This window comes from Charadrius vociferus, unplaced genomic scaffold, assembly GCF_000708025.1.
Source record: "Charadrius vociferus isolate BGI_N301 unplaced genomic scaffold, ASM70802v2 scaffold115, whole genome shotgun sequence".
Lineage (NCBI taxonomy): Eukaryota > Metazoa > Chordata > Aves > Charadriiformes > Charadriidae > Charadrius > Charadrius vociferus.
In genome coordinates, this window is record NW_009648636.1 from 1,283,556 (window position 1) to 1,310,011 (window position 26,456).

The 26,456-nt window shown below is 41.2% G+C and overlaps 1 protein-coding gene across 2 annotated transcripts; it reads right to left on the minus strand.

The window, feature by feature from the left end:
* CTTN (cortactin) lies at positions 1–23,664 on the minus strand. Of its 2 annotated transcripts, XM_009886246.1 has the most exons (16): positions 23,569–23,664; positions 23,058–23,131; positions 21,555–21,684; positions 18,116–18,226; positions 16,642–16,696; positions 16,119–16,229; positions 15,131–15,241; positions 14,409–14,519; positions 13,098–13,208; positions 11,289–11,344; positions 10,117–10,186; positions 9,433–9,581; positions 2,430–2,519; positions 2,149–2,338; positions 1,145–1,216; positions 1–574 (listed from the first exon to the last, which is right to left on the minus strand). In XM_009886246.1, the coding sequence occupies exons 1-16, from the start codon at positions 23,662–23,664 to the stop codon at positions 438–440; spliced, it is 1,674 nt and encodes a 557-aa protein (XP_009884548.1). In that variant the 3' UTR covers positions 1–437. The 2 variants fall into 2 exon arrangements, with proteins under 2 accessions (XP_009884548.1, XP_009884549.1); XM_009886247.1 differs by lacking the exon at positions 13,098–13,208 and having other exon boundaries at positions 23,569–23,652.
* Between the last annotated feature and the right edge of the window lie 2,792 nt (positions 23,665–26,456).

The window sequence follows — 26,456 nt, forward strand, 5'->3', positions numbered from 1 at the left end:
CCCAGTCCTCCCCCCTCCTGCTTAGTGGAAATGCAAATAACCTGCATAGCCATGATTTTCTTAGCTGAAAACATTTAGTGGAAGACTAACTAGACTTAAACACTAAGTAAATCCGCTCACTTATGAGTAAAACATGCAATATTACGACAGACAGCTAATTGTCCTCAAAAAAGCTTTTTATGACAATTGCTAATTTGGCAGAGAAGAAACGTTTCCAAATGCATGAAAATCATTTTAAGAGCCTTAGTGAAGAACATAGTAGTTACAATATATTAGCGATTTCTGTGGCATAAACATTTTAAAAAGCATCAGCAAAGTATTAAATATAAAAGCAATATGTATATACCCTCCATCCTCAGAAAAGCATCATGATTTGTAGTGTATTAAGTCAGATTTATTGACTGGGGAATTAAGGCATAACCAGTAGACAATAGTCTTTATTGTCTCAGCTCCACATAATTTGCGGGGAACAACCCGTATCGGCCTTTGCAGACACCCCTCCACCAGCCGTCATCGATCATTTCTATGTTTGTGATGATGTCATCTGGGTCAAAGGAAATCTCGTCATCACCCGCTGGAAAGAGAGTTGAAGAGGTTCAGTGCTGACAGAGGAGCGGTCCACACCACAATCCCACCTATCATCCCACCATCGCTACAAGTAGCACTGACACCCGTCACCCTCCTCTCTCCCAACGGGGCACCGGGCAATGACAATCTGTAAAGACGGACTCTTTCTCATCCTCTGGAGTGATGAGGTCATCAGTTCTTACCTATTGCATTTTGGGTGCATTTCTAACTTAGAGCAACAATTGCTACCTAACACATCGAGAACCACTTTACTTTCCTGATCTCTCCTCAGAATTAACCAGTCAAGATTTTAACCAAGTACGTATGCCAAAGGTTTAACAAGAGCGTTAACACTTGGTTAAGAAAAGATTTTGAAAACTTCCACTGCTTCCAGAAAGAGCGGCTAGTCATTTTCAAAAGTGTCTCAATGCTAAATCACTAAATTCCTAATTCTTCGTTTCTTCATTTCATTTATTACAACAAGAGGCTACACCATGAAAGGCAAAGGAAAAACCCAGACTTATCTGTGCAGAACAGAGTTTTCAAAGACAGGGTTAAAAACAAGAGCTTTGCTTACCAGCTTGGTAATCATAAAGGGCTATGGCTGTAATTCCAAGTTCATTTTCATACTCATCATAAGCATTTTCTTCTAAAGAGAGAGAGAAGAAAAATTAGAAGCATGAAACGCACTACCTATTGACCCCCAGTTCTTTTCTATGGTGCTCCTCCTTTAATTCTACTGCTAACCCACGCAGGAAGCAGGGAACAAACTATGCAAGTTTTTAGCACTGCTGATGTACCTTCTGAAATGGACTTTGTCCCTAACTCACACACAATTAAAGCCTGAAAGGAAGCGTTCACAAGTAGTCATTTAATACAGTATAAAATGAAACCGATCAGCCTTGTAACACTGTTGTACAATGCGACAGAACAACTGAGCTCAAGACCAGTGTGTAAGAGAGTATTTAATACCTTGTTAAGGGTGCACATTGCGGGGGAAGGAAGGGGCCTGTTTTAAAATTTCCCAGTTTTCATACCAGAGCAGGTTCATTCTTCACCCCTCATTTAGTAACCAGAAGAGATGAGAAAAATGGGAATTCAAAAGAACTGTATTCCTACACTTTCATTACTTCTAGACATCCTGCTCCACTCCCTCATAGGCACAGAACACATCACATTGATTTCAAAGTCCAAGAAGTGCTGACAGAATTTTTTGCTTGTAGGCCAGCACCAGCACTGGCCCAACACGCATTTAATCTCCATCTCTGTGCTTTCTTCTCAAGTTAAGCTGCATTACACAGGGTGGAAACGGTTACCCCTACATTTCTTTTTGAACCGAAACTCTGGAGAGCGCTGTAATTATTCCAGCATCATCTCGCAAAAGTTAAGTAATTTCAACCTTGCTCTAGCCATATCTTAATTTCCTAATTAAAATTTGTTGGTGGAGAATCTAAAAAGTCTCATCAGACTAAGACTTTAGAAACTAGGACAGTGTGCTATCAGCAGAACTATTCATTAAGTCATTGCCCAAGGAAATAGCCTTTATCTTAAAGCGCTTCATATCTGAAACAAACACTCTACCTGCTTGGTAGTGGTCTCCTGCCCCTGCCACTTCATACACAGTCTCTGGTTCATATTCCGCCTCTCGCTGACTCACTGCTTCTTGGTAGTCCGACTCTGCAGCTTTGTAGCCAGACTCTGGCTCACGCGCTGCTGAATACGTTGTGCTGGAATTCTTGTAGGCAGACTCTGCTTCATAGGAAACTGCATCCTGTGGACATACAGGTGAGGTTCATCAGTTTTGTAAAAAGGTTCCTACGCTTAGGATCAAAAACCAGGTACTGAAAGTGATTCTAGCAAACCTCATAGACTGGGCTCGTGGGGGCCTTCTGGTCAGTTGGCTGCGTGGTAGGAGATGGCGGTGGAGTTTGTTTCTTGGCTTTAGCTTGTTCCTTAATGGAAGAGAAAGAAACACTTCAGTGTGGTGTAATCACTGATATTATGACTCTGAACAAGAAACAACCCTCCAATAAGAAAGACAGGCGGCAACTTCTGAAATAAACTGATGTGGGCACGGAGCAGAAGACGACTGGACTGGCTGGGACATTAGACCTGCCTGAAGGTTTAGACTGGCTGTAGAGTAAAGCCTCAGAAATACAGCAATGCAGAAGAGAAAAAAGTGAAGAAAGAAAAAACGCACAGTATGTATGCATACATGTGTTTAAAAACAGAGTACCCAATGTTCTTTGGCACGTTTCCATAGGAGCTGCAGGGTTTCTGTGTTCAATATATTCATTCTGTTCATTAGCTGGCTGGGCCTCATGTCCCATTTTAGCGTAAGTGTAGAGATCCCGAAGCCCGTATGTTCTAATTATACAACTGGTATATTATCTTTGATGAGAAATGATCATACAAGCTCTTGCAGGTCTGCAAATCACCTGCTAAGGCAAAAGACTGAATAGCTCAGACAAAACTAAGTCCTATATACTGACAATGAGGGATTCTAACGTTCAGAAGAGTTATATGTGGTAGAAATAAAAGCAGTATTACTATCGTATTCTGTGACACAAAGAACGTGGGTCTCAATCAAGTGTTCTGGCACTCATGCACTTCACACTGTGCCATCCCACCTGTGAATCAGAGGGCAAATCAACAATCATTAGAAATCCATTCATTAGAAAGCCAGGATACTGTAGCACAAGAAATGCTACATTGCTTGCATGACTTAAAAAAAAAATCCCCAAACCCACAGACTCTAAGCTAGCTATTTCATTTTGCCTCTCTTTACCACAGAGAAAAAGAAAACTGTGGATCTAGGGCCAAACTTTCTTCTTTATTGTAAAAAAGAAAAGAGAATACATGTTATGGGAGACTGTGCACTCCAGTTGTTTAGGTCCATCAAGCTGTAAGTCCCCAAAGGATCCTCAGGAGAAACTGTAGTCCAGAGATGAAGTGATAGAACTCGGCCACAAAAAAAAAAAATCTTCCTTTCCTTTGTTTGTCACAGCTCAGAAAAAATACATCTAACAAAGGAAGCAAAGCGTGTCTTGAGAACAGAGCCAGCTTTGAAGACAAGTCAAAGCTTAGTGCTGTGCTTTCTGGAAAAAAATCTGTCCTGATGTGAACAGCCCTCCCTCACTTTTAACTCCTGCACTACAGATAAAAAAGCACCAGCAAAGTGTTTACTAGAAGTCAAATCTAAGTTTGGGGACAAATTAAGAAGTACCAATCCATTAACAATGTCAAACATGGCAACAATTTGAATAATTTGTCCTAGAAAAGGGGTCTCCGCAATCCAGACTACAGTTTAGGACAGCCACAGCACAATTGCCATAAGACATTTAAATTGCATGGTCCTCCCTCAGTCTGGGTTTCTTCCACATTGAAACGCTCCATGTGAAAGAGCATCCCGCCTTGTTCTCTAAGGTAGCAGAGGCTAGCGAAGTCATGAGGCACCCGTCGACTCAAACCAGCAGTTAAAGAAGAGCTCCCTGAACACCATTTGACTACGTGACATATGTGAAAAGCAAAACAGAAAAAGGAGTACCAGTAAACAGAGTTCTTGAAGGAATGCAGTCCATATGTACATTCCCATTGTGGGAGTACGTATGCCCACGTACTGACTTGAAGTGAGAGAACTTTCTGTCTGTGCAAGGAAGTTCACTTAAAGAAATAAAGTTCACTTAAGTCAAAGTCCATTCCCACCCTTTACAGTATCTGTGGATGGTGTGGCTTACGTCCCTTCCCTTTTCATGCTCAGCTTGTGAGCAAGGGGCAGCGCAGCCAGTGCCAGTTTCCCCTTAACCTCGTCCTTCCTCCCTCAGTGTCTGCAGAATCACACAATTAACCACGGAGATGCTCAGTCTGGAAGAGCATTAATCACTTGGTTATGGTGAAATTTAAATATCAGCTTTGGAATAAAACTTCAACTGTGTCCAGGCAACAGGATCTTTGATGAAGCACAAGAAAAAAATCAAGCATAACGGCTTGAATTTAACCCACACTTACAGCAAAAATAACAGGAAAGAAAGAAAGAAAGAAAGTAATTTTTGAGAGAGAAAGGGGGGAGGGGGAGAAAAGACATAACAGTTCAATGACTCATGAGAACCTGTGTTACTACATTTAAAGCCTTCTGGAGAACTGTTTCCTCAGCAGAAGGAAACCTCAATGAAAAGCTGAAAGGGTAACAAAAGCCTAAATTCACCACCCTCCATCCACAGATCTTACTTACGAGCATATGATCACCCAAAATGAATGGCAAGAGAGCTAATGGAGAAGCTGAACTTCTTCCCCGACTCAGCCCAGATTACAAAGCCATGCAATGGAAGGGAATACTAAGCAGAAAGCCTGACTACTTTGGCAAGATATATGTCATCTCCTCACTGGTTAAAAAAAAATGGCTCCAACCGCACAAATAGGAATAGTCTAATGGAGAGCCATTCAGCATCAGTAGCATCAAGTGCATTGTTTCAAGATTGAGATGAGAGAGACAGACAAGCTGTTATACAGGTCAGACTGAGAGAACTGAAGAAGTCACTGAAAGGCAAAAGCAGCCCAGTACCAAAATGCACAGGCCACATGGGGACAATGAGAGCCACCAGGATGATGCCCTGCCCTAGCCTAACCACAGCGCTTGGCAGCAGGGGTACCTGGAGAAATGCGTGCACCGGTCCGCTTGGCCAATCTCAGGGGGGTACCCAAGACCAAACCTGGACACAAACCTTCTCTGAAAAAGAAGCATCGATACTTTCTGTGTTAGCTGTGCAACCTTTCAAAAAATCCACGCGGCCACCAGAGCAGATTTCCCAGTTCTCGCTAAGGACTGTGAGACAGCTCATCTATCAGAGCTGAAGGACTGACATGTGTGAACTTCAGAGAGCCCTGTCCCCCCCCACACTTATCACTTAGGGCAACTGCTGCTTTGAGGGAACAGAGGATCTCTCCTAAAACATATTATGCTGTCATCACTCACAAGCAAACATGAAAGCTCTTTTCTCCAAATGGACCAGATCTCCAGAGCACTGGCACATAGCAGTTGCTCCTTATGAAATGCAACGTTGGTGCGATGAAATCACATGGTATTTTAGAATATACTGATATCCCTACTTGCCAAGACAGAGGGAACATAAAGGGCAGGCCCCTGGAGACACAGCTGCCACCACATGAAGTACCTCCTTGAATCTCGAGGAACATTGACCAGCTTGTAGCAAAGGTGCCGAGCAAAAAACATATGTAAAGTACAGAAAAGGTCAGTATGAGGTATCAAGTTGCCACATACCCTAGCAAAGAGAGAATTTAATGAGGTAGCCACCTAAGAGGTGAAGCACTGAGTTAAGGATAAAGTGTCCTGGGATCCCGCAACAAAAGAACTCTTACCATTTGAGAATTGGTAATTGCTCTGTGTCAAGTTTTTCACTTCAGAACATTCACTTTAAGACCCAGGCATTCAAGGATGGACCGCACTGTTTACAGGGACTGCTCTTTTGTAGCATTCCCTGTAGAAGTGACAGTCCTCAGCTGAGGACCTGTGATCTCGTAGGTGCAGAATGGCCTTATTAACAACACAACACTTCTGATATCCATCAACCTATACCGTGGTTCTTCCTTATTTGGGGAACTGTAAATGTATCCACTAAACTAAATCCCACAAAGATAACAATGCTGCTTGTTTTAAGTCACAAGTCCTAATGCTATCCTGATCCAATGTGCTGACAGAGGAAAACAAGTGCCAAAAAAGGGAGATCTCTTGAAGGAGGAGCAAAGTTGCACTTTCAAGAGCAATGTACACCTCAAGGATATCTCCAGGTTGTGTCCAAAAGAGTATTCATTCCCATTCTTCATCACTCCATGGAACAGACCCCAGAGCAGAGGGACTACAGCTCTTTGACTAGAGTTGCAGCATCGGTGGCAAGCACAAGGACTGGGGAGGATGAAGAGCAAAAAAATCACTTTGTTAGGGAAACAACCAGGTGCTCGACCTAGATACTGGCAATGCATAAGCTTAAACACACTGAAACATGCTGGGAACAGTGGACAGTATTTCAGGAGCAGGGACAGCCTGGCAATAGCTAGAGGAGCACGCGGGGACACATGGTCATAGCATTCTACTCTGCTTCTGAGTGAGCAAGTGCTGAGGCATTTGACTTTTCTCATCTGAAGAGCTGCCAGAGTAACTCTGTGGACTGAGTGCATTTCAGCTTTACTGCTCTGAGGAGAGAGGAACCAAGTGACTCTCCTCAAGATAAACATTCAATTTTTCTCTGTGTGGCTCAGTGCTGGAGGCTGGTGCCAGTGCCGAGAACGACACAGAGAGGTCCAAGTTGACTAACAGAGTGGCACCCTGGAGCAGGATTGCTGACCTTATCAAAGACTGAATTCTCAGCTTCAGCTCTTTATCTCTTCTTCTCCCAGCTTTAAGAGTGGCAGATGCTGTGTTAAAGGTGTAACACGATTTTCTCAAGAACAATGAAGAAACCCAAATAGGGGGAAGGTATTAAAAGTCCACAAAGTACACAGGGATGAAATGCAGCATTAGAAGAAAACACTGATACACAGAGATGAACTACCATTCATCTTGTGATAAATGTAAGCAGTGCACATATGCTCACACCGTACATCTTGAAGCCATAAGGCAAAAGAGGTGATAAGCTGAAAGAAAAAAGAAGAAAAAAAAAAAAAAGGCAGAAATCACTTTAGATGGAGAGACTTAATTTATCCTATGAAGGTAGAATTTCCCAAATTCCAAACTCAAAAGGAAGTTAGTGGTTTTCAGAAATCAAACTATACAAAAGATAGATGAACCATGCAGTTTCAGCACAGCAAAACTGCAGAGCTATTTCAGAAGCAGCACTGCCCTGCACACCTGTGACCAGCAGAGTTGAGAAACCAACCAATGAACCAGGCAGGGGAACTGATTTGGGTTAACTAGATGTTTAATTTCTTAGGGTTCCTTTTCCACTTTTGTGTGACTATACAGATGCTTTGCTGGCATAAGGAATAAGGTGGCTCGAGAGTGCTGCCATTAGCAGCCATGCTGGTTTAGGCTAGCTTAGTCAATGTGAAGTAACGTGCAGTTTCACTGCAGTGTATTCCTCTTAGGTTAGGAAGATCGGAGCTAGGTTACCATAAGCCTACCATGCATTTAGTTTTTCATACTTGTAAAGCAAATTATTTACATCAAGTCTAAATTTGTGATGAATCAAAGGGATGAACACCACACCCTGACATCCTGTAGCAGCATCCCGCTAAGGGGAAGTATCTACCACATCTGAGAAACCAGTCATTGGGTCTGCCCCATTTGTCGTTAGGCAAAGGACCAAACAGATCTGAGAAACCATCTGACAGTCTTTCCTGGATTCCAGATGTCTCACAGAGGATGCAGAGACAAGTTCACACGCAAGAAGATTTATTAGTAGGGTCTGCAGCTGGTGGCATACATTGGCTCTAACAATGAAAGACACTTTTGGCGGAAAATAAAATAAAAACAAAAGAGGAGAAAGAGAGAGAGAAGAAGTAGTAAATCGGAAAACTCCCCCATAGCCAGCCAGCAAGAGCAGTGATGAGGGTCCCAGACAAGCATTCTCCTCTGGGAGGGTGTCTTCAGTGTAGCAAGCGGCAATGATGAAGGTGATAAGGACAACCATTTTTCCTGTGCATCTCCTTGAGTACTACGTACTTTTCATAAGGACCTGCTCAATCTCCCTACTGGTTATTCCTGCTTGGGACACTATTAGCACTAGTTGGAGAATGCTGGTTCACCATCAGCGATGCATTGCTGTTAAGTCTCAGTGCACATGTAGGGCTAAGTAGTATTTATTCAGAATTTAAGACTCCTATCTTTTCGTGTCCTATGTTTAATCTTCTCTAGTGTAAACTACTATCTGTAAAACTGGAAGTGATGGAGAAGGGGAAAAGAGGGACTATTCTCATGCCAGCATCAATTGCTTCCCACTCCCTACCACAGTATCAGTGCGAGGCCATTGAAATCAGAGTGAGAGCATGGGACCACAAGGGAAACTGCCAGAGGCTCTGGATAAACACTGCTACAGCAGCTTGCAGGAAAGGTTACACAGCTGCAGACAGCAGGCCCTCAGGATTATTGAAGATAAGCAAACCAACAAGACATGAGGACAAGTTGCTATTAAGGCACTAGTCCTTCCATGTCAGCAGCAGAGTTTCACCAAATATGCAAATTCTATAAAGCAGGTAAGACGTAGTTTGTGACTAAATATCTCCTGGAATTATTTTGCTTATGAATAACACAGAAATCACGAAGCTTTTAACCATGCCAATGCTAAACTAATTTTCTTAATTCTCAAACTAAGATTCAATTAACATTTGGAAGATTATTTCCTTCATGGGTGTGGGCTATACCAATGGCTATACCCCCATCTTCCACAATCCTGATTCCAAAAAACCAGCACCACGGTATTAAATTTCTTGAATAAGCATTCATACAGGGCCTTTCGGGGACCACATGTCTCTCCCCTTATGAGCTCCTCTGTGCCCAAGGGAATCTGGTATCACCAAGAGGCCAAGATACAGTAGGAAAAGGGCAGGCTGCAAAGATTAGTGGCCAAGACTAGCATACATATTTTGGGATAGGCTAAATTAAAAAAATTATATACTATTAAGTGTAAACCTATCACCCTATCCAATGTCTGCTACACCTATGGTGTATGCTGAGAGATGGTCGGAGTCACAAACAGGTAAAGCACAGGTACAAACACAGGCAAACACACAAAGAGCTTTAAAGCCTGGCTGGAAAGAAGGAAAGTATCTTTTCTTAAAAGATTCACTTTTCTCCCAACATTGCATCGAAACAGACTAGACACACTGCTCAAATAGGATTCGAATCTTACTGACCTCCAGTTTCCTTCGAGCCTCCTCCTGTTCTTGTTTCTCCCTGGCCATTCTTTGTGCTCTCTCAGCTTCTGCCTTCCTTCGGTCTTCCTGCTCTTTTTCCTTGGCTAGGTTTTCAAAGTTAGCTCGGATGCTGCTTGTTTTATTAGCAACTGTAACAATTGAAAAAATTAAAGTCAAACGTTGTTTAAGATTCTGTATAAAGGTAGTGTGGAATGAGTTTTTGGTACAAATTTCTGCTAGAATTGAACACGTTTCTGCTTTTCTGCTCTCTGAGCTCAGTTCAAGAAAGTCCTTCTATCCCTCTTTCTCCCTCTCCCCTTCCAAGTCCAAACTTCTTGTGCACTACTTTCTCTTCTATAAAAACCTTTGCAACACTTCTCCCTCCTCTCCTTCATGGCACAGTCTCCACCACTCTGCTCCCCTACTAAAGTCTATTCTCCACTGGGATGCTTTTTATTCTCCCTTCCTCAACTCTAATGACCCTCAAGGGAAAAAAAAAAACCAACAACAAACCAAAACAACGTCTAAGGGGAGGAGGGAGAGCATAGCTGAGGTTGCTAGAAACCTGCAAATACAGCAGTTCCCCCTAGATGATTCTTACTCAGCACTACTACATCAACAGAAATATCCTGGGGTTTTGAACACTATCACCTCCAAAGAAAGGATTTGGGGCCAATGCCTTACCAGCTTCTATTGGCTTGGTCTTCTGATAAGTTGATGCTGGTTTCTCAATATCTTCAAAAGTTGCTGCATTCTATCAATAAGGAGGAAAAGAGTACATTTAAAAAAACCCCACAAATTCATGAAGACATTCAGACAGCTTTGATCTGTGACATTTTATTGTGATATTGCCCCTACGGCTTTTTTTTCAGAACACCAAAACAAAATCAGGAAAAATCAAAACTTAACAAATGGAATAATTCTTTCTGTAAACCAAACTATGCAAGAATTAATATTCAGGGACGGTTTTAAACATATTAAAATCCTATTAATTAAAAAAAATGTGGTTTATGAACAGATGACTCATCAGAACTAAAAATGAGTCAATGTCCAAAACATGTATTGTGTAGCTGTTGCTGTTCTAATCTACATTGTGCAGGACTTCTACTAAGGTAAAAGAATCCAGTTCCCTTAAAGAAGTAGATATTGTTAAAACAGAGGGACTATTTTGAGAACAGTATTCAAAATATGAGGGTTTTTTTAAATGAATGGTCTTGAGTCCTGAAGCCACAAGTAAAAAAATCCTACACTTTCAAACTCCTCTACTTTCTCACTTCTAAATGTCCTACATAAAGCTGACAGTAAATTTATTCAGCAGATAAATCTTAGTGAAGACTTTTTCATCTCCTAGCTTTTTAAATTTAAAAATAGAGAGGTATAAAGGGGGTATCAGCTGCCCTATCTTTCACTGTTGTAGAATACTTAAACAAATTCTCCTAAAGAGAAGGTCCCTGATAATCAAAGTGGGCAAAGCTGGTAGATATCAAACACCTATTTTAAGCAGTCCACTAAAAGGATATAAGCAGAAGCTAGTTGTTAGAAGACATGATTGAAATTGTGGAATTAATGGATTTTCTCATTCTTTTGTATAAATTTTGCTATTCTTTCATTTCCGTGCTTCAGTTTTCCCTACTTAAATATATATACACACACCACATGTACACGCATACATGCGCGTATTAACTGGCATCAGCTCTGTGTGTATAAACTTGCTTTTTAAAGATTTAGAAAAGCACAGAACTCTACTGTTACACTGGAGAAGTATCCAGAAATAAAGAGCTGAACACTACAGATCTAACCAGATTATTTTGTGTCTCTACATACTATTTAAGTCACGGCTCTTTTAAGCAACTTACCTTATCCATCCGATCTTTCTGTACACCATACTTCCCACCAAATCCTTTCGAGTAATCTAAAAGCAGGATAAAAAGGTTAGAGTAGGGAGCTTGTTGTCCCTCCCATCTTTCTGCCAAATGCAAACAGCCATTTCAAATGCAAATAGCCATTTCAGCTGCATGCAGAGATACAGTGACAGCCGCCAAAGAAAATGCAACTTGTTTTTTGATGCAGAAAGGATACATAACTGCAAGAGCCTTCAGGTACACCAGCACATGACAGATTGTGGGCCACATGCATTCTTTGAGTAAACATTAAGCTGAGGACTGATAAGGTATCAAGCAAGGAGTAAGGGATGAGCCCTTCTAATGCATCACTTCTGTAACACAGCCTTTCACAGCACCAATTCTTAGCCCTCTGCAGTAATCATATAACCTAAGCCATTTTGCTTTGCTCAAAGGAGCGATATCCAGTCTTCGGTGACCACAGAGGTGTTTTATTCTCTTTAACTCGGCAAGTTCTAAGAATGGCAGGAAAATATAACAAATTTCTCATTCTGGTGGATTTAATCGTGATACTCAACTGATGAACGTTGAAGTCATTGGTAATAACTCCTGCTCTACATATGGAATGGGGCAATTCCACAAGACAGCACGAGCCTGCAACAACTCACCACCACAGAAACGGGGTGGCTATGCTATTCCATACCACCCCTGAGCTGCACACACTTACTCTCACTTGATGCTGACTCTAGCACTTTTTATACTCCAAAATCAGTTTAAACTTGCTACTGGCATTACCAAGAAAAACCACAAGCCAACCCTAACAAGAGTAGCTTTCTGCTCTTTCTAGTGAGTTGTACTCAAGAGAAATGTCTGACACGCACCAGAGCCAGCGCAATAGAAGCAGCAAGAGCATGTGGCTGAAAAAACACTTTTCTGGTGGCAGTGAGCTGTAGGAATGTGCCCTTAGACTCTGTAGATGGACAGGCTTTCCTATACGTCCCTGGAATACAATTACAATTACTCCTCCTCCTCTCAGCCCCCAAACCAGTTGGGTGCCCTAGCCAGCTATTTTAGTGTTTGTACTTGGGCTCTGCTAAGGCACATCTGACGCTCTAAAAGTCTGAATTTGTGTCACTGTAGCACAGAAAAATATTGACTATCAGAATGAACAACCTAATTTTCTTCAGCTTTGTATGTATTTTCAGCCAGAATAAATATACTACACTTACATTTTCCTGATCCAGACTTCTCACTTTAAGATAACGGAAAACCAGGAATTCATGGTTTGTACCCCAACTATTTCACAATGAATAAAGAGAGCATTATAACAGTATTTGCTCACCCAAGAACCACAAACATTCCCTACTTCTTGTTTGAAAGACTACAATAATTTTAAAATGATCTTGCCATAACCCATTGCTTGTTAACAGTTACATGCATGGTCCTTATCTGAATATTTTTCCACCAGTTTATCCAGGCAAAACTTCACATTTAGACTCCAAAACTGGTAAGCACGACATCATTAACATCATACTAATAATACTAAACATAATAATGTTGTTATCATCACACTGTACGTATAGCTATTAACTAAGTGTGTAATGTTGTAGAGCTGTTAACTAAACATTGGATATCTGTTTCCTGAATACAGCCTTGCTTTATGCTACATTTTGAGAATAAAATGGAAGAACATTGCTAGATCATGTAGGAATAGAAGCGCAAGAAAGTGTCTGCACATTACTAGCATTGATCTACTCAGACAACTATTTAAGACTGTGTGAGAAGTGGCTGCACTGTTAAGAAAGTAACAAGTGAAAACGGTGCCTTGTTGAGATTCATGCTTGGCTAGTTTCTCCTTGTAATCAAACCCCACAGCAGATGGGTCCTGCCTTTCTGTCTGTACACCAAATTTCCCTCCGAAACCACTCTTATAGTCTGAAAAAGCCACATGTAATAAATTAAAATGAAGGGAGGAAAATAAATAAGTTTAGTCAGAGACACTCAGAATAATTTTTGCAGTATTTCTCAATTACCAGTAATTTTGGATGGTGGAAAAAAATATCAATACACTTTTGTAAGAGTAAATTCAAAAGAAGTTTCCACTTGAGATTAAGAAGAGATCAACATGATTTATCAGACATAAGAACACCATTCTGAAGTCACAGAAAAAAGCACTTCTCAACATGTTTCATACATACTGCATAATGCACTTGCATTTCATTGACATTATGAAGACAAACACATATTTGGTATATTCACCAAAACAAAACAACATACAAAAGGATACAAGAGAATAAAATGAGCTTCCTTCATCAGTGTGGTTAACATTTGTACACTACAGATCTGATTTTTAAGATAGGGTCCACAGAGACTCTCCTTCACATATTCCTACACAGCACTGTTTAAAGGAAGAAGGAATATTCAGCTATGACCATTCCCTACTGCTGCCTCAGGAGAGCCATTTTAATATATAGTATAAAATGAGGGCACAAAAAAAAAAGGAGGGCTGCAGGTAATGCTCTCACAACAAATCTGCTGGAGCATCCAACAGAACAATGGTCTGAGGATCACTTTTATTTTATTTAATTTTTTTAAAAAAATAATTAATTAATTTTTTTTAAGTTAAGAGTGGTGACAGGCAGACCGCTGGGAAACAATCATTATTTTGTAGATTTTCTTCTGGGTACCAGTATTTCATAAGACTAGGTACCTCACAGGCAATGAGAAAGGACAGCATTACATATTAAGATTTCCCTTGCATGAAAACAGGGGTATACATAACACAAACCAGGAAAGGGAGATTATCTGTGGAGAGTATAATGAAATTGCTAATTTGTGGTTTGCACAACTCATCTGAAAAAGAAAAAAAAATAATCCAGGCTACCTACAGACCCATGAAGCTTCTCTAGTGAGAACTTATCACTAAGTCTGAACTTTCAGTGACTCAGATGTGTTAAACTTGCTTTGCAGACACCAGTACAACCAATACACAGCAACCGCTCAAACACAGAAAAAGGAGACTCGTCAGCTACTGTAAGGTTGTGGCCAAAGATACCAGGGGAGGAGGGTTCACACAGGGAAAAGTCAAAATGAGGGAAGCTGGAAAGAATGGCAGAGAATTGTGAACTGATATACCTTTCTGGGATTCGTGCAGCTGCACTTTCTCCTGGTGATCCCAGCCAAGCGCACATTTATCTTGTCTGTCTGTCTGCACTCCAAACTTGCCTCCAAACCCCTTTACATAATCTGTGTGCATGAAGTTTCAGAAAACATTATTGCAGTTTATGACTGTAAACAGTATTTAATAAAAAAACAGTAACACATTATGGGATAAGCTGCCCTGTCACTAATGATACTGTCTTTCACTCTCCTTCCCCCTGCTACACTACCTCAACACAGGGAAGGATACCCATTCAGTAACTCTAGGATCACGATGCAAAGAAGCACCACAAATCCAGTGAAGATTACAGCATATAGACTCAATAATACTCCAAGATTTGAAGAATCTGATGCACTTTCCACCTAAAGCCATATAACACATACATATATATACATGAAATGTAGATTTATAAATAACAAAGGACTGGATACTGGATATCTGAATACCATAGATCTGTGCAATTACACATTTATTTAATATCCATACGGACATAAGGTCCCTTGGAAATCAGAATGTAAAACTCGAGGACAGTTTACAATGCTTTCCTTTTCATTTACGGGAAACAAATCTGCATACATAAAGGGCATACACACATTTACTACAAAAAAAAAAAAAAAATCCTAAACAAAATTTTTTTTCCCAGGTTTAAAAGGCTGATTGATTTGAATGAGTATTTTTGAAATAAGATAATAAAAACCTTTCTGTGATTCATGTTTTTCCGTTTTGCCTTGATATTCAAAGCCAACAGCACTTTTGTCCACTTTGTCCTTGTCAACACCATATTTACCACCAAAGCCCTTGGAATAATCTAGAGATAAGAGTGAAGAGTTTTGTTTGTAAGTGTTCAGTAACAAAATACTACCTCAAAAAACTGTGACAGTCAGACCTGCTAACATCACATTACATTACATTACATATTAAAAGAAGCACTGACATCCCCGGTTAATCTTGATTCTGGACACTGAAATCATAAATTCTTCAGAATACACTCTCTCAGAATGGAAAATAAAATAGCATCATATGTAGTTCAACTGCTGGGCGGTATCAGCAATTCTGCTACTTGACTCCTTGATAAAATTCTGAAGACACTTATAGCAAAGTGAACTTCAAAACCATGTCAGCAACAGCCTGGATGCTTTTAAACAAACACCCCCTTTTTCTCTTTAGCATTTCTAGAGTGCAAACATTTCTTTGAGATAAACAGAAAACAGATGGCAAAAATGTCAAAATTTTTCAATGAAATGGTCGATTTTTGATCAGATATGCCTGGAAACCCGATTAGCAACACAATATTAACTCTAAACACTACCAACTCTGATAAATGTTTTAATCTATGAAAAGCCGATTCTTCTAGAAACACTTCTCTGTTGTAGTTAAACTGCTTACAGTCTCATTACTTTAATTGACAGCTTTTCAAAAGAAGTTGCAAAAAACCTCCAGACAAACCTATGTGCCCTGCTTCCAAAGCAACAGCCGTTGGATTATCCATTAAAACCAGTCAGAATCTACGGTGTAGGTTTCTTTTTCAGAACTCTAAGTTTTCAGCAACATAACTTTTATTCAGTGCTAACTTTCAGCAGGTTAGGAGCGCAACAGATGTAAAAAAATTAGTATTTTACAACACTGCCTATCATGAGTGCCTACCACACCAGAGTACGAACCCACCAACACATGTGTCTACTCACCCTTCTGTGACTCGTGTTTCTCAGTTTTACCCTGGTAATCAAACCCCACTGCACTCTTGTCCACTCTGTCAGCCTGTACTCCATATTTTCCACCAAAACCACTTGAGTAGTCTGCATTGACAGTAAAGCACAATAAAAATTAAATTATGAAGCTTTTAATAGAAACATCATATCCTTGCAATCAAGCAGAAAAAAAAAAGTTATTTCAGAACTGAAATATTAGCACACAAAATCAAGTTTAAACACAGAAAATAAGACGGGCAACAGTCCTATAGCTTATGATGGTCCCTCTTAAATCTACTCCCCATTTCCTTGTCTTAAAACCTCATCAACTCATGAAATGACTTTGAAACTCATTTTTTCATCTTCTCTTCCACCCAATCCTCTCAACATTTGATTCACTGAGAACACCACAGTGAGGCCTCACTAAACAAGGTCTTTTACAAACAGTAACAGAACAGACATCTATTCCATTATTTATAAAAACAGTGTATCTACAGAGGCAACTACCTCACCACTTTACCTTTCTGGGAGGCGTGCTTCTCAGTTTTCCCCTGATACTCAAACCCAACAGCTGACTGGAAGAGAAATAAAAATGCATGTGTAATGAAGACTTAGATATTAGTAGAAAAACTGTGCACTTCAGTGGACAAACACTGCAGAAAGTGTCTGTGTCTTTCCATACTGCTCTGACCTCCTTCATCAGGAACATAAATACCTATTTAACTTATAGGCCATATTCATTTACAGGATAATTTAGTACATGTATTCATGGCAAGGGTTTTTGTCACCCCTCGCCAAAACAAATTGTACTAGCAACATACGGTGGTCTTGCCAGGGTCAGCAATTCAGTACAACAGGAGTTCAGCATTTCCATGCAGAGGTTGTTAAACAGTCTTGGAACGGGACACCAATTATCCTGCCCAGTAGCTTCTTTTGAGATACAGGAAAAAACATCCCCAAATCCCTTCTGCTTCTGTAGCGTTCACACAGATTTAATCCTCATAGAATCATTGAATGGTTTAGGTTGGAAGGGACCTTAAAGATCATCTAGTTCCAACACCTCTGCCATGGGCACGGACACCTCCCACTAGACCAGGCTGCTCAAAGCCCCATCCAACCTGGCCTTGAACACCTCCAGGGATGGGGCAGCCACAACTTCCCTGGGCAATTTGTTCCAGTGCCTCACCACCCTCATAGTGAAAAATTTATTCTATTCGAAATCTCTCCTCTTCCAGTTTGAAGCCATTACCCCTTGTCCTATCACTATGTGCCCTTGTAAAAAGTCTCTCTCCAGCCTTCTTGTGGGCCCCCTTCAGATCCTGGAAGGGGCTATAAGGTCTCCCCGGAGCCTTCTCTTCTCCAGGCTGAAAAACCCCAACTCTCTCAGCCCGTCTTCATAGAAGAGGTGCTCCAGCCCTCTGACCATCTTCGTAGCCCTCCTCTGGACACGTTCCATCAGGTCCATGTCCTTCTGACGTTGAGGGCTCCACAGCTGCACGCAATATTCCAGATGAGGTCTCCCCAGAGTGGAGCAGAGGGGCAGAATCCCCTCCCTCGCCCTGCTGACCACGCTGCTTTTGATGTAGCCCAGGATGCAGTTGGCCTTCTGGGTTGCAAGCGCACATTGCCAGCTCATGTTGAGTTTCTTATCAACCAACACTCCCAAGTCCTTCTCCTCAGGGCTGCTCCCAATCCATTCTCCACCCAGCTTGGAGAGAGAATTGCCCCGGCCCATCAAAGAACACAGCCTGGCTAAAATATCTTTTCAGTTTTCTTTTCAACTCATTTCTATTTCCCATAAGGGCTTTTTAGTGCTTTGCTTTAAACAGAAATTAATCTCTCGAACAGTCAGTGTTCAACAGTGCTGAACTTCAAATACAGCAGGAAAAGCAGACCACACCAGCATTTTAAGGTATTGGAATTTTTCAGCTGTACATACAAAATGATATACTCAATTACCGCTAGTAGCTGCAGTATGAGATGAAATTGCTTACCTGGTCAACTCTATCGGTTTGTACTCCAAACTTGCCACCAAACCCTTTTACGGAATCCACTTGGGAGCAATGCTTAGAAAGCTTGGATTGATACTCGTGTCCGACAGCTGACTAAAAGAAATTGGAAAGTTCAGAAACAGCCAGCAGTTCTATACAGCTCTGTATGTAAGAGAAAACACTGCCACCAAGTAACCTGAGGATACACTTCATTACAAACACGTATCACTGCCACTCTTCCTGTTGAAACTAACTTCCCTGGAAATTGCTACTCACTTGAGAAGTCTTCACAAGACTGTCGCCATGCTACCCGTACAGCCTAGGCAAGGAAGTGCCAAGAAAGACACCAACAGCTGTATTTTATGAAGCCTTTTTTACACTCTGGATTTTTACTTCAAAACCACAGGAATAAAAACAAGATACAGAATCTTGACGGTGTTCATGAAGAATTTAAAATAAGGATTAGCTCAAGATAAAATACACAGCCTTGTATTTAGGCACATAGCTACGGTTCTGTTTTAGCTGGTATGAGACTGCAATCAAATACAACTACAGCTAAGTCTTCCATGGACATTCTTTCAGGGAGGCATCCTGATCTTCTGCATAAATAAAATTAGGTATCTTCTCTCTATACTTTCTCCTCACTTGCAAAAAGGCATTGCAAAATGAAACGGTGCACCTATACCAAGAGAGAGCTCTCTGTGCAGAAGGCATCCCAGCCCTGCAGCCTCCCATTTGAGCCTGTCCCTGGAACTCGAGCTGAACACAGCAAGCCAAGGCGCAGTTACATCGCACTGTGGCAGGCTTCAGGTAAGACACAAGGATATGTAATTACACGCCTGAAAGTATATGCAGATAGCATCTGCTAGTGTCACATTAATCTAGTGTTAGGATACCCTTCTAGATCCTGGAATTGATGCTAAAGCCTAGCACCTCGAGGGGTGCTACATAACACAGCCAAAACATATTTTTTTTCTTGTCCGGTGTCAAAACTGAGAGCTGGCCAGAGCAACTTGCAATTTACCACTTTTGAGTCTGTTGCTCAAATGCATACAATCCCTGTCTGAGGCAGGAAGAAAAGACCCTACAACCTCCTGCACACAGCCGTATCCAAATTGAGAGGCTGCACCCTGTGACAAGCACCTCTCCTGACTCAACACCACCATCCACCTCATGTAGTACCACCACCTGCAGCTCCGCAGGTCCCAGCACCGAGCACGGGGCAGTCAGCATCCGCGGCAGCAGCAGAGCCCCCTCCATACAGCTGCCCAAACTCTGACCTTTGAGGAATAAGAAACTGCTTATCTCCTACCAGTATCAGACAGCTGGACCAAGGTGAATTAATTTGAGGACACAAGGTGTCTAGGAACCATAAGTAACTTGGGCTTTTACAGTATTTGCCTTTTTTTTTTTTTTTTTTAAAACACAGGTGCTGTTGGGGGAACATTCCCAGCACTTAGGAAGGCAGGAAAGCAAAATACTACCACACATAATGGTTGAAGTAATTGCCAGGTAACAGAACGAGGATGTCAATAATAGGACACCACCTTAACTTATAAGCAATGTAAAAGCTCCTTTCTTTTCCTGACTTACTTGTTCTTTTTGCAGGTGTTCTGTGGTACAGTAACCATTAAATGTGACAGAAAAGACTACCACCTCCCTTTCTTCTTCCTGTTACACATTACATTTATGTAAGACATGAAGCTTTAAAAATCCTAGGTTTTATGTGGTTTTACATGACCCCTCTTTTGTTATACCAGTTGAGGTAGGTAAAGGTTTAAGTGTGTTGTTTTCTTTATGTGGTACCAGAACTTTCGGCATTTCATCAAAAACCAAGCATTACAACATACCCCTTCTTAGAAAAGACTTAGAAAAAGATTTTTCTTGGAAACCTGTATTTCAGAGTAAATTGCCCTCATAATTCCTTAGCACAATACTCTGCTACATTTTAAGTCAGTTATGGTGGTCTGGCATACTCAATGATGTAATCATTCATTTAAAGTCAGCATCAAGGTTTTGCCCTAAATGCAGCAAAAATCTGTACCATCCACAATACTGCAGTAACACTCACTCACTTCAAGTGAGTCAAGCCTTAATACTACAACACCTGCACAGAGCCACAGATACCTGTGAAGGAGAGATATCAATGAAAAGGTTTCAGAACTATACCTATAAAGCTTTATTTTAAAAATGAATTATGAACGTATCACTCAGATGGGCATGACCATCATGTTTTTCCTGATGAGTAATTCTTGCCTACGGGAAACAGTACTCAGTTTTGTTTCTTTCTTTTTTCTCCATGGACACAGGTGAGGGATAAACTGCTGACATTAGAGAGCTTTGCAGCTGCAGAAAGAAGCCTAATGGTTGGATCTGCCCAGCAATTCCTTTCCCAGAATCAAAGGTTAGGTTTGCCTATTTCAAAGGCCCATACAGCAATTTACTCTGGAATATGGGAATTCAGAAAAAAATTAAGGCTGACAAATTATTGGAAACCTATAAAGTAAATAAAGTAAGAAAATAAAATCATTCTTATTTAGGAAACAGTTTGGCTCTTATTTTAACTGAGTACATAAAAGAAACTAGGCAGAAGCTGATATGCCTAATTATCACATGGCTAATGGCATTACCTTAAGAATTATCATTACTTTTGTTAATAGAGCATAACTTAAACAGCCATCAAGTCCTCATGTAAAACACTACCATCTGACTGAAGTACAATACTTAGATTGTATTTTTAAAATACTTAGATTACTTGTCTCTGTCCACAGTTTACCACTGTTTAAGAGAGCTGCCCTCTAATTTAAAAGAAGCAGCATGCCCTTTCCTTCCTTCTTTGGCAACCTCTATATGCATAGAAGAGCTGGCACAGCATCAAAATGAAAAAAAAAAAAAAATACTGGATTTATTCATGCATGAAGTACTTCCTTAATTTAGAAATATACTTTTAGAAACTTAAATCTTGACTCCAGGGAAATCCACCCAGGACATAAGCAAGTAGACTTGCTCTAAAGACAGAGCAAGCATCAAACAAAAACACGTGGGGCCATTGCACATCCCAGAACTTATCATCATCATCCACACATTCCTAATTTGCCACCTGAAATACTTGTTCCTCATGCTTCAAGTACTTTAGTTCAGTTCTTTCTGTAGGAGTATCTTAATTTAATTAGGGAACAGAGCATGATGGTCTGACAGATTTGGGTAACAGTGGTTACAGGTGTTCTTGTTAGAGCACTGTAAGTGTCATGCTTCTGCCCTCAAAATGAGCCACCACTGGGTATAGCTTATGCCATGATCTGAGCTTCTGCATCTCCGGACCCAGCAGAGTTGGAACACCTTTGCACCTTCAATAAGTTTAACTCACATACATAGTTGTGCTGGTCACAGGCAAGGCAAGGCAGGGCTCATAATATCATCCCAGGGAAGCAATCATACTTACTTTATCCATGCGATCTTGTTCAACGCCAAATTTCCCTCCATAGCCATGGGAAGCTTTTGGTCCTGTTTCAAGTTCCTTCTCTTTGAGGTTCTGGTGTTCTTGGAATACATTCTCTCTCAGCTGATGAATACTTTAAAGACAGATAATTAAGCACCAAGTCTTACTACAAAAGTTTCAGAAGATAACTTCAAAAAGATGCAAAATGATGATAAAAATATCATCTTAATTAGAAGTTGGACAACTTGTATTTTTCAAGCCCTTCCTATTTTTTCAGTGCACAAAGCACTTCATCTGAGTCTGAGAAACAGAATTTATTCTGCTGCAAAACATTGTCTAGCGAAAAAAAAAAGAACCAAAATGAAAGCAGTGGTTTTAAGACTAACAAAGAAGGCTATTTTGCTATTTGAACAATCAATTACCCAGATTTATATGTGCCTGAAATGTTTTCTTCTCATGTCCTAATTTAAGTTCTTTCCAACGCTTTTTATTTAGATGGCAACTTTTCAGAATAAGGATCATCTCTTATCATACAGTCCCTATGGTAACGGGACTCTAATTCCAACTAAGCATTTTGGACACAACTGTAATGCGAAATAAGGATGTAAGGAGACCTGCATCTCCTCTTCCCCACGTGTTCGCTTGCAATATGCAGGAATTGAACTTACAGTAGTGCAGGCTGCATACAAGAAGGACAAACTAAGATGGTAATCTGTACCTTAAAACACTTCCCACCTGAGTTTACAGCTTCCTCAGGCGTAATTCAACCAGTAGGCGTCCCCACTGCACTCCAAATAGGGCAGAGTAAAATCGAGCCCTGAAGTAAGCCACATAGTTCAGTCTCTCTCCATTTGCAACACCGATGACATTTATTCTTAGCTTTGTACCACGAGGGTTGATGCCCCAGAAATACACAAGCAAAACCAAAATGAACATCACCATCACAGATTTCCTAAAGCTACTTTAAAGTGAAGTCTTAGACACTTTTCATAACAAGTACAAGATTCAAAAGATGGATCATTTCTGTCTCGCATAGTCCTTCCCGATGCATTCATTTGCTTTTCTGTCAGAGGGCTCAATTTCTTACTTTGCCAGAATTGTTATGAGTTTGGTAGCAGTTTTCTAAACAAAGCCTAAGAATTAAGGGACAAAACGCACCCTTAAAGTAGCAAACTGGAGCTGCTCAGATCACCCAACGCAAATTTCTCCCCTGGCAGTATTGGCTCTTACACCAAAACAGAACAAAGAAACTTTCCAGACACAAAGAGGCAGGAAAAGTAACATTTCCAGTTACAAAGAAAGATTTAAGAGCCCCTGCGCCATAGTTCTGATCTTAATTTCAGATCTGAAGATGCTGACATATTTGAAAGACCAGCAATCTGGCAAATAATCAATCTTCTACGAGACTCTTGTTTTAATTATGAAGATACAAGTAACTGAGAACATGAGTTGATTAAGTCGCCTGGGATTGTGACTATTAATAAATTTAAAAGAGAGCTGCCTTACTTGATGTGCTCTTGATGGCCGGATCCCTTCACAGTTTTAGCTCCCCAGCGCTGTTCTTTCTCACTCACATCATTCTGTGAAGGACACATAAAAAGAGTTAAAACCCAAAGACATTACTAGCTATCTGCCCTTTAGAATTCATAGCAAAAGCCTTCAGCAGTTGGCAAGATCAGAAGAGTTAGAAAACCAGCTAACACCACCTTCACTCCTCTTCTGCTCTGAGCCCTGTGCTTTGTCCACTGCTGAAACGCACGGAGCACACATTCAGCCCCAAGAAACTGCTGCTTCTTGACACAAATCTCTGCCACACAGACTTCCCCGCAGTACCCAGCCAAGACAAGGTAGTCTGATAGTTAATCCCTCACAGGCACAAAACCTTAATTCTCCCTCCCTCCAGAAACACGCTCCCATCAGTTTATTTTGCTGAGACATAGCCCCCGCCCTGAAGAATTACTCTTTAACGTGTTATGTAACACACTTCTGCTAAATCAACAAAATTTGAAAGCCATACCACAAAATCAGGATCCGTCTCCCAGTCATCAGCTCCGTCATCCTGATTGACAGAAATGGTGTGGCCTGCAGTAGCCTTCCACATCTGCAACACCATCACAAGAAGTACTGTCACACTCCAGTTACGTCAACTCATGTTATATTATGTATAAGCTGATGGCGGCACAATCCAAAATTCCCAATAAAGCACATTATTTAACCACATAAACAGAAGCTACATTTGCGGTGAAAGTAGATTTGATCATTGGCTCCCAGGCTGTCTTCTCAAGCTGGTCTGAAAACACCTTTTTGTTTTCCTATTGGCAACGAAAAAAGGTTAGGAGCAATCGCTGACATGACTTCAAAGAAAACAATGAAGTCTTTTCCTCGCCCAAATTAATGTGTCTTTTCTTCATTCACTGCCCTGAAAAACTTCTCTTTCAACGTATCTCCAAACCAACACGCACTTCCGAAGACTCGCTAATTCTAGATCCCATGTGTATATTTAAGGCATAGGAACAGTGGTTTTTTTCCCAGCCACTACTAATGATGAACATGGTATTGTTTATTAGGCAGTATAACCTACGTGTTTCCTCTGTTGCACAAGGAGTTTCAGCATTATGAAAGAAATCCAAACAACTGTAAGAATTTGCATGCAATCTAGACATTAGTCCACCTGCCTGCAACAACAGAGTACACGAGTTACTGCGTTTCTCAGATAATCCCTTGTGAAATACATACGCAAACTCAAGTGTCTTGCCTGACTTTTAGGAGAAAGAGAGGGCGAGTGCTGGAGTACTGACAGCAGGAAGCAAAACTCATAAAAAGGCGACTAATAACATCGAGAAACAACATTCAACACTTAAGTGGCTAATGATTTTGGACATCTCATTTTCTGGAAACCTTATCCCTTGTGGAGTATCAAGTTGGACACTTTTAATTAACACTTTGGAACGTGACTAGTGAGCAGAATACCTGACCTGCCCAGTACTAGTGGCTGTATTTTATAACCTTTACTCTAGGTAAATCAAAACAAATTAATTCTAAAGAGCAAAATAACCATACCCCCACCCCCAAAAAAGCTTCCTCTTCTCTCAGCTTTTTCAGGCACATGAATCAGAGGAAGGATTTCTTTTCTTCATTGCTATTCCGCTACAGTTCCGTTCTTTAACAAACCATCAATATGTCCACTTACCTTTATCTAAGAATAGATTATAAGGATGGTTATCACAGGCTATTTCATTCACACGAGCATAATCCAGTAGATAGAATGAAAACTCCCTTTTAAATGAGTAGCTAATAATCCAAAGGTAAAACGCACGCACAAAAAAAAACACCGCTGGCTCTGCAGCCTGACAGAATAAGCTGATCAGCCAGTTTTATGGAGCGCTTCAGAAATTTCAGGACTGGTAACAAGAACAAAAGCTACTGAAAAATTGGTTGTCAAACATCAAGATAGCAAATGAGAGAGTGGCCTGGAAGGAAGGTGTGAGAGCAGAGCAGATGACATCCTCACAAAGTAGGAGTACCTTTCCCTTTCTGCTTCGTCAGGTCTCTCATCACCAAATTCCTACAGCAATTAAGGAACTAACATTTATTAAATTAGTTAATATCTAGAAAGCTTACGAGACTACACATTTATAATAAAAACTGTTGGAAAGCGGAACCGAACCAGCTCAATAAGGAAACTCAACGTGGGGTCCAAGGTCTAACTTTATAACCAAACACAAACCTACGGTCACTCCTAAGAAGGACAGCTTGTATCCCTCCCTCCGTGCTTCACCGCACTCTACGCTGTGCAAGTCATTTTGAAACGGAATTCAGGTGAAAAAAGCTGAAGTGCAGGTATACATGCAGGTGGTTACTCTATATATTTTGTGCAAAACACAACTCCCCACCCCCCCAGTACTTGGTTCAAACAAACTTGATTGTTTTGCTTTGGTTGGGCATTTAAAAGAACAAGAGCTAGATCCTCAAGTCTAGATTTCTTTGCTTCCTCCTCAAACTCTCACAAACAGCAAGTAAGGAAGGAAGGATTTCACACACACACCCTTACCGAATCCAGAATCCACATTTCATCCTAAATTATGCACATAAACGCCAACATTTTTCCACACCTCAAGCCTGTGTTCTGTAAAGTGGGTTACAAAAGGGACCAAAGCAGCCTAGTAACAAGGGATCTCGGGCAAGACCTCTGTTTGCTGGTGGGGAGCTGACAGGAATAAGCCTGGTTTCCACAGCAGCTTGCTATTCTAGCATCTCTTCCAAAGCAGAATATGGAGAAATACGATCTATTTATGAGTCACTGACTCACATGGTCAGATTTCTGAAGGAAAAAAGAAAACGCTACGGTCCAAATGCAAACTGAGGCTAAATATATGCTTTGAATTTACCCGGCCAGTTCTGCTCTTCACCGCTGCTATGACTAATCAGCGATCACAGCGTCCTACCCAGCACCTTTGGCGGCACCCTTGGGAACCCCCCCTCTCCCCCAGGGCCTACGGTCCGGCTCCTGGAAGGAACAAAGGGGGATGCCAAGGCTTTGAGCCCAGGCAGGCGCAGAGGACCAAGCAAGCAGCAGCTCCAGGCCTAGGCCAAGGCTGGATGAGGCCACCGGGGTCCCACCCCGGCCTGGCTACCTGCTGGGCACTCGCAGGCCAGCCGGGCAGCTGGCCGCTCGCCCCGGCTGCCGGGGTACCAGAGGAAAAGGACATTGAAGGCAAACTCCTCTCTTCTGAGTCCACGGCGATAAATAATCTCAGGCCAAACCTCCGCAGGCCATCGGTCACCCCGCTTTCCCCTCATCACCACTGCCTCCTCCAAACCCCCAAAAGTCCGACAGCAGACGCTTTTTCTTCTTTCAGGTTACCTCTGAGCTACTAGCAGCTTTATAGAGTTTAAAAAAAGGAA

Excerpts from the sequence above, each read along its gene's own strand:
- CTTN (XM_009886246.1), bottom strand. The coding sequence starts at position 23,664 with ATGGTGTTGCAGATGTGGAAGGCTACTGCAGGCCACACCATTTCTGTC. Across the intron at positions 2,520-9,432 it reads AGGCTCGAAGGAAACTGGAG|GAACAAGCTAAAGCCAAGAA; the intron begins GTCAGTAAGATT and ends TCTTCCATTAAG. Across the intron at positions 575-1,144 it reads CCTTTATGATTACCAAGCTG|CGGGTGATGACGAGATTTCC; the intron begins GTAAGCAAAGCT and ends CTCTCTTTCCAG.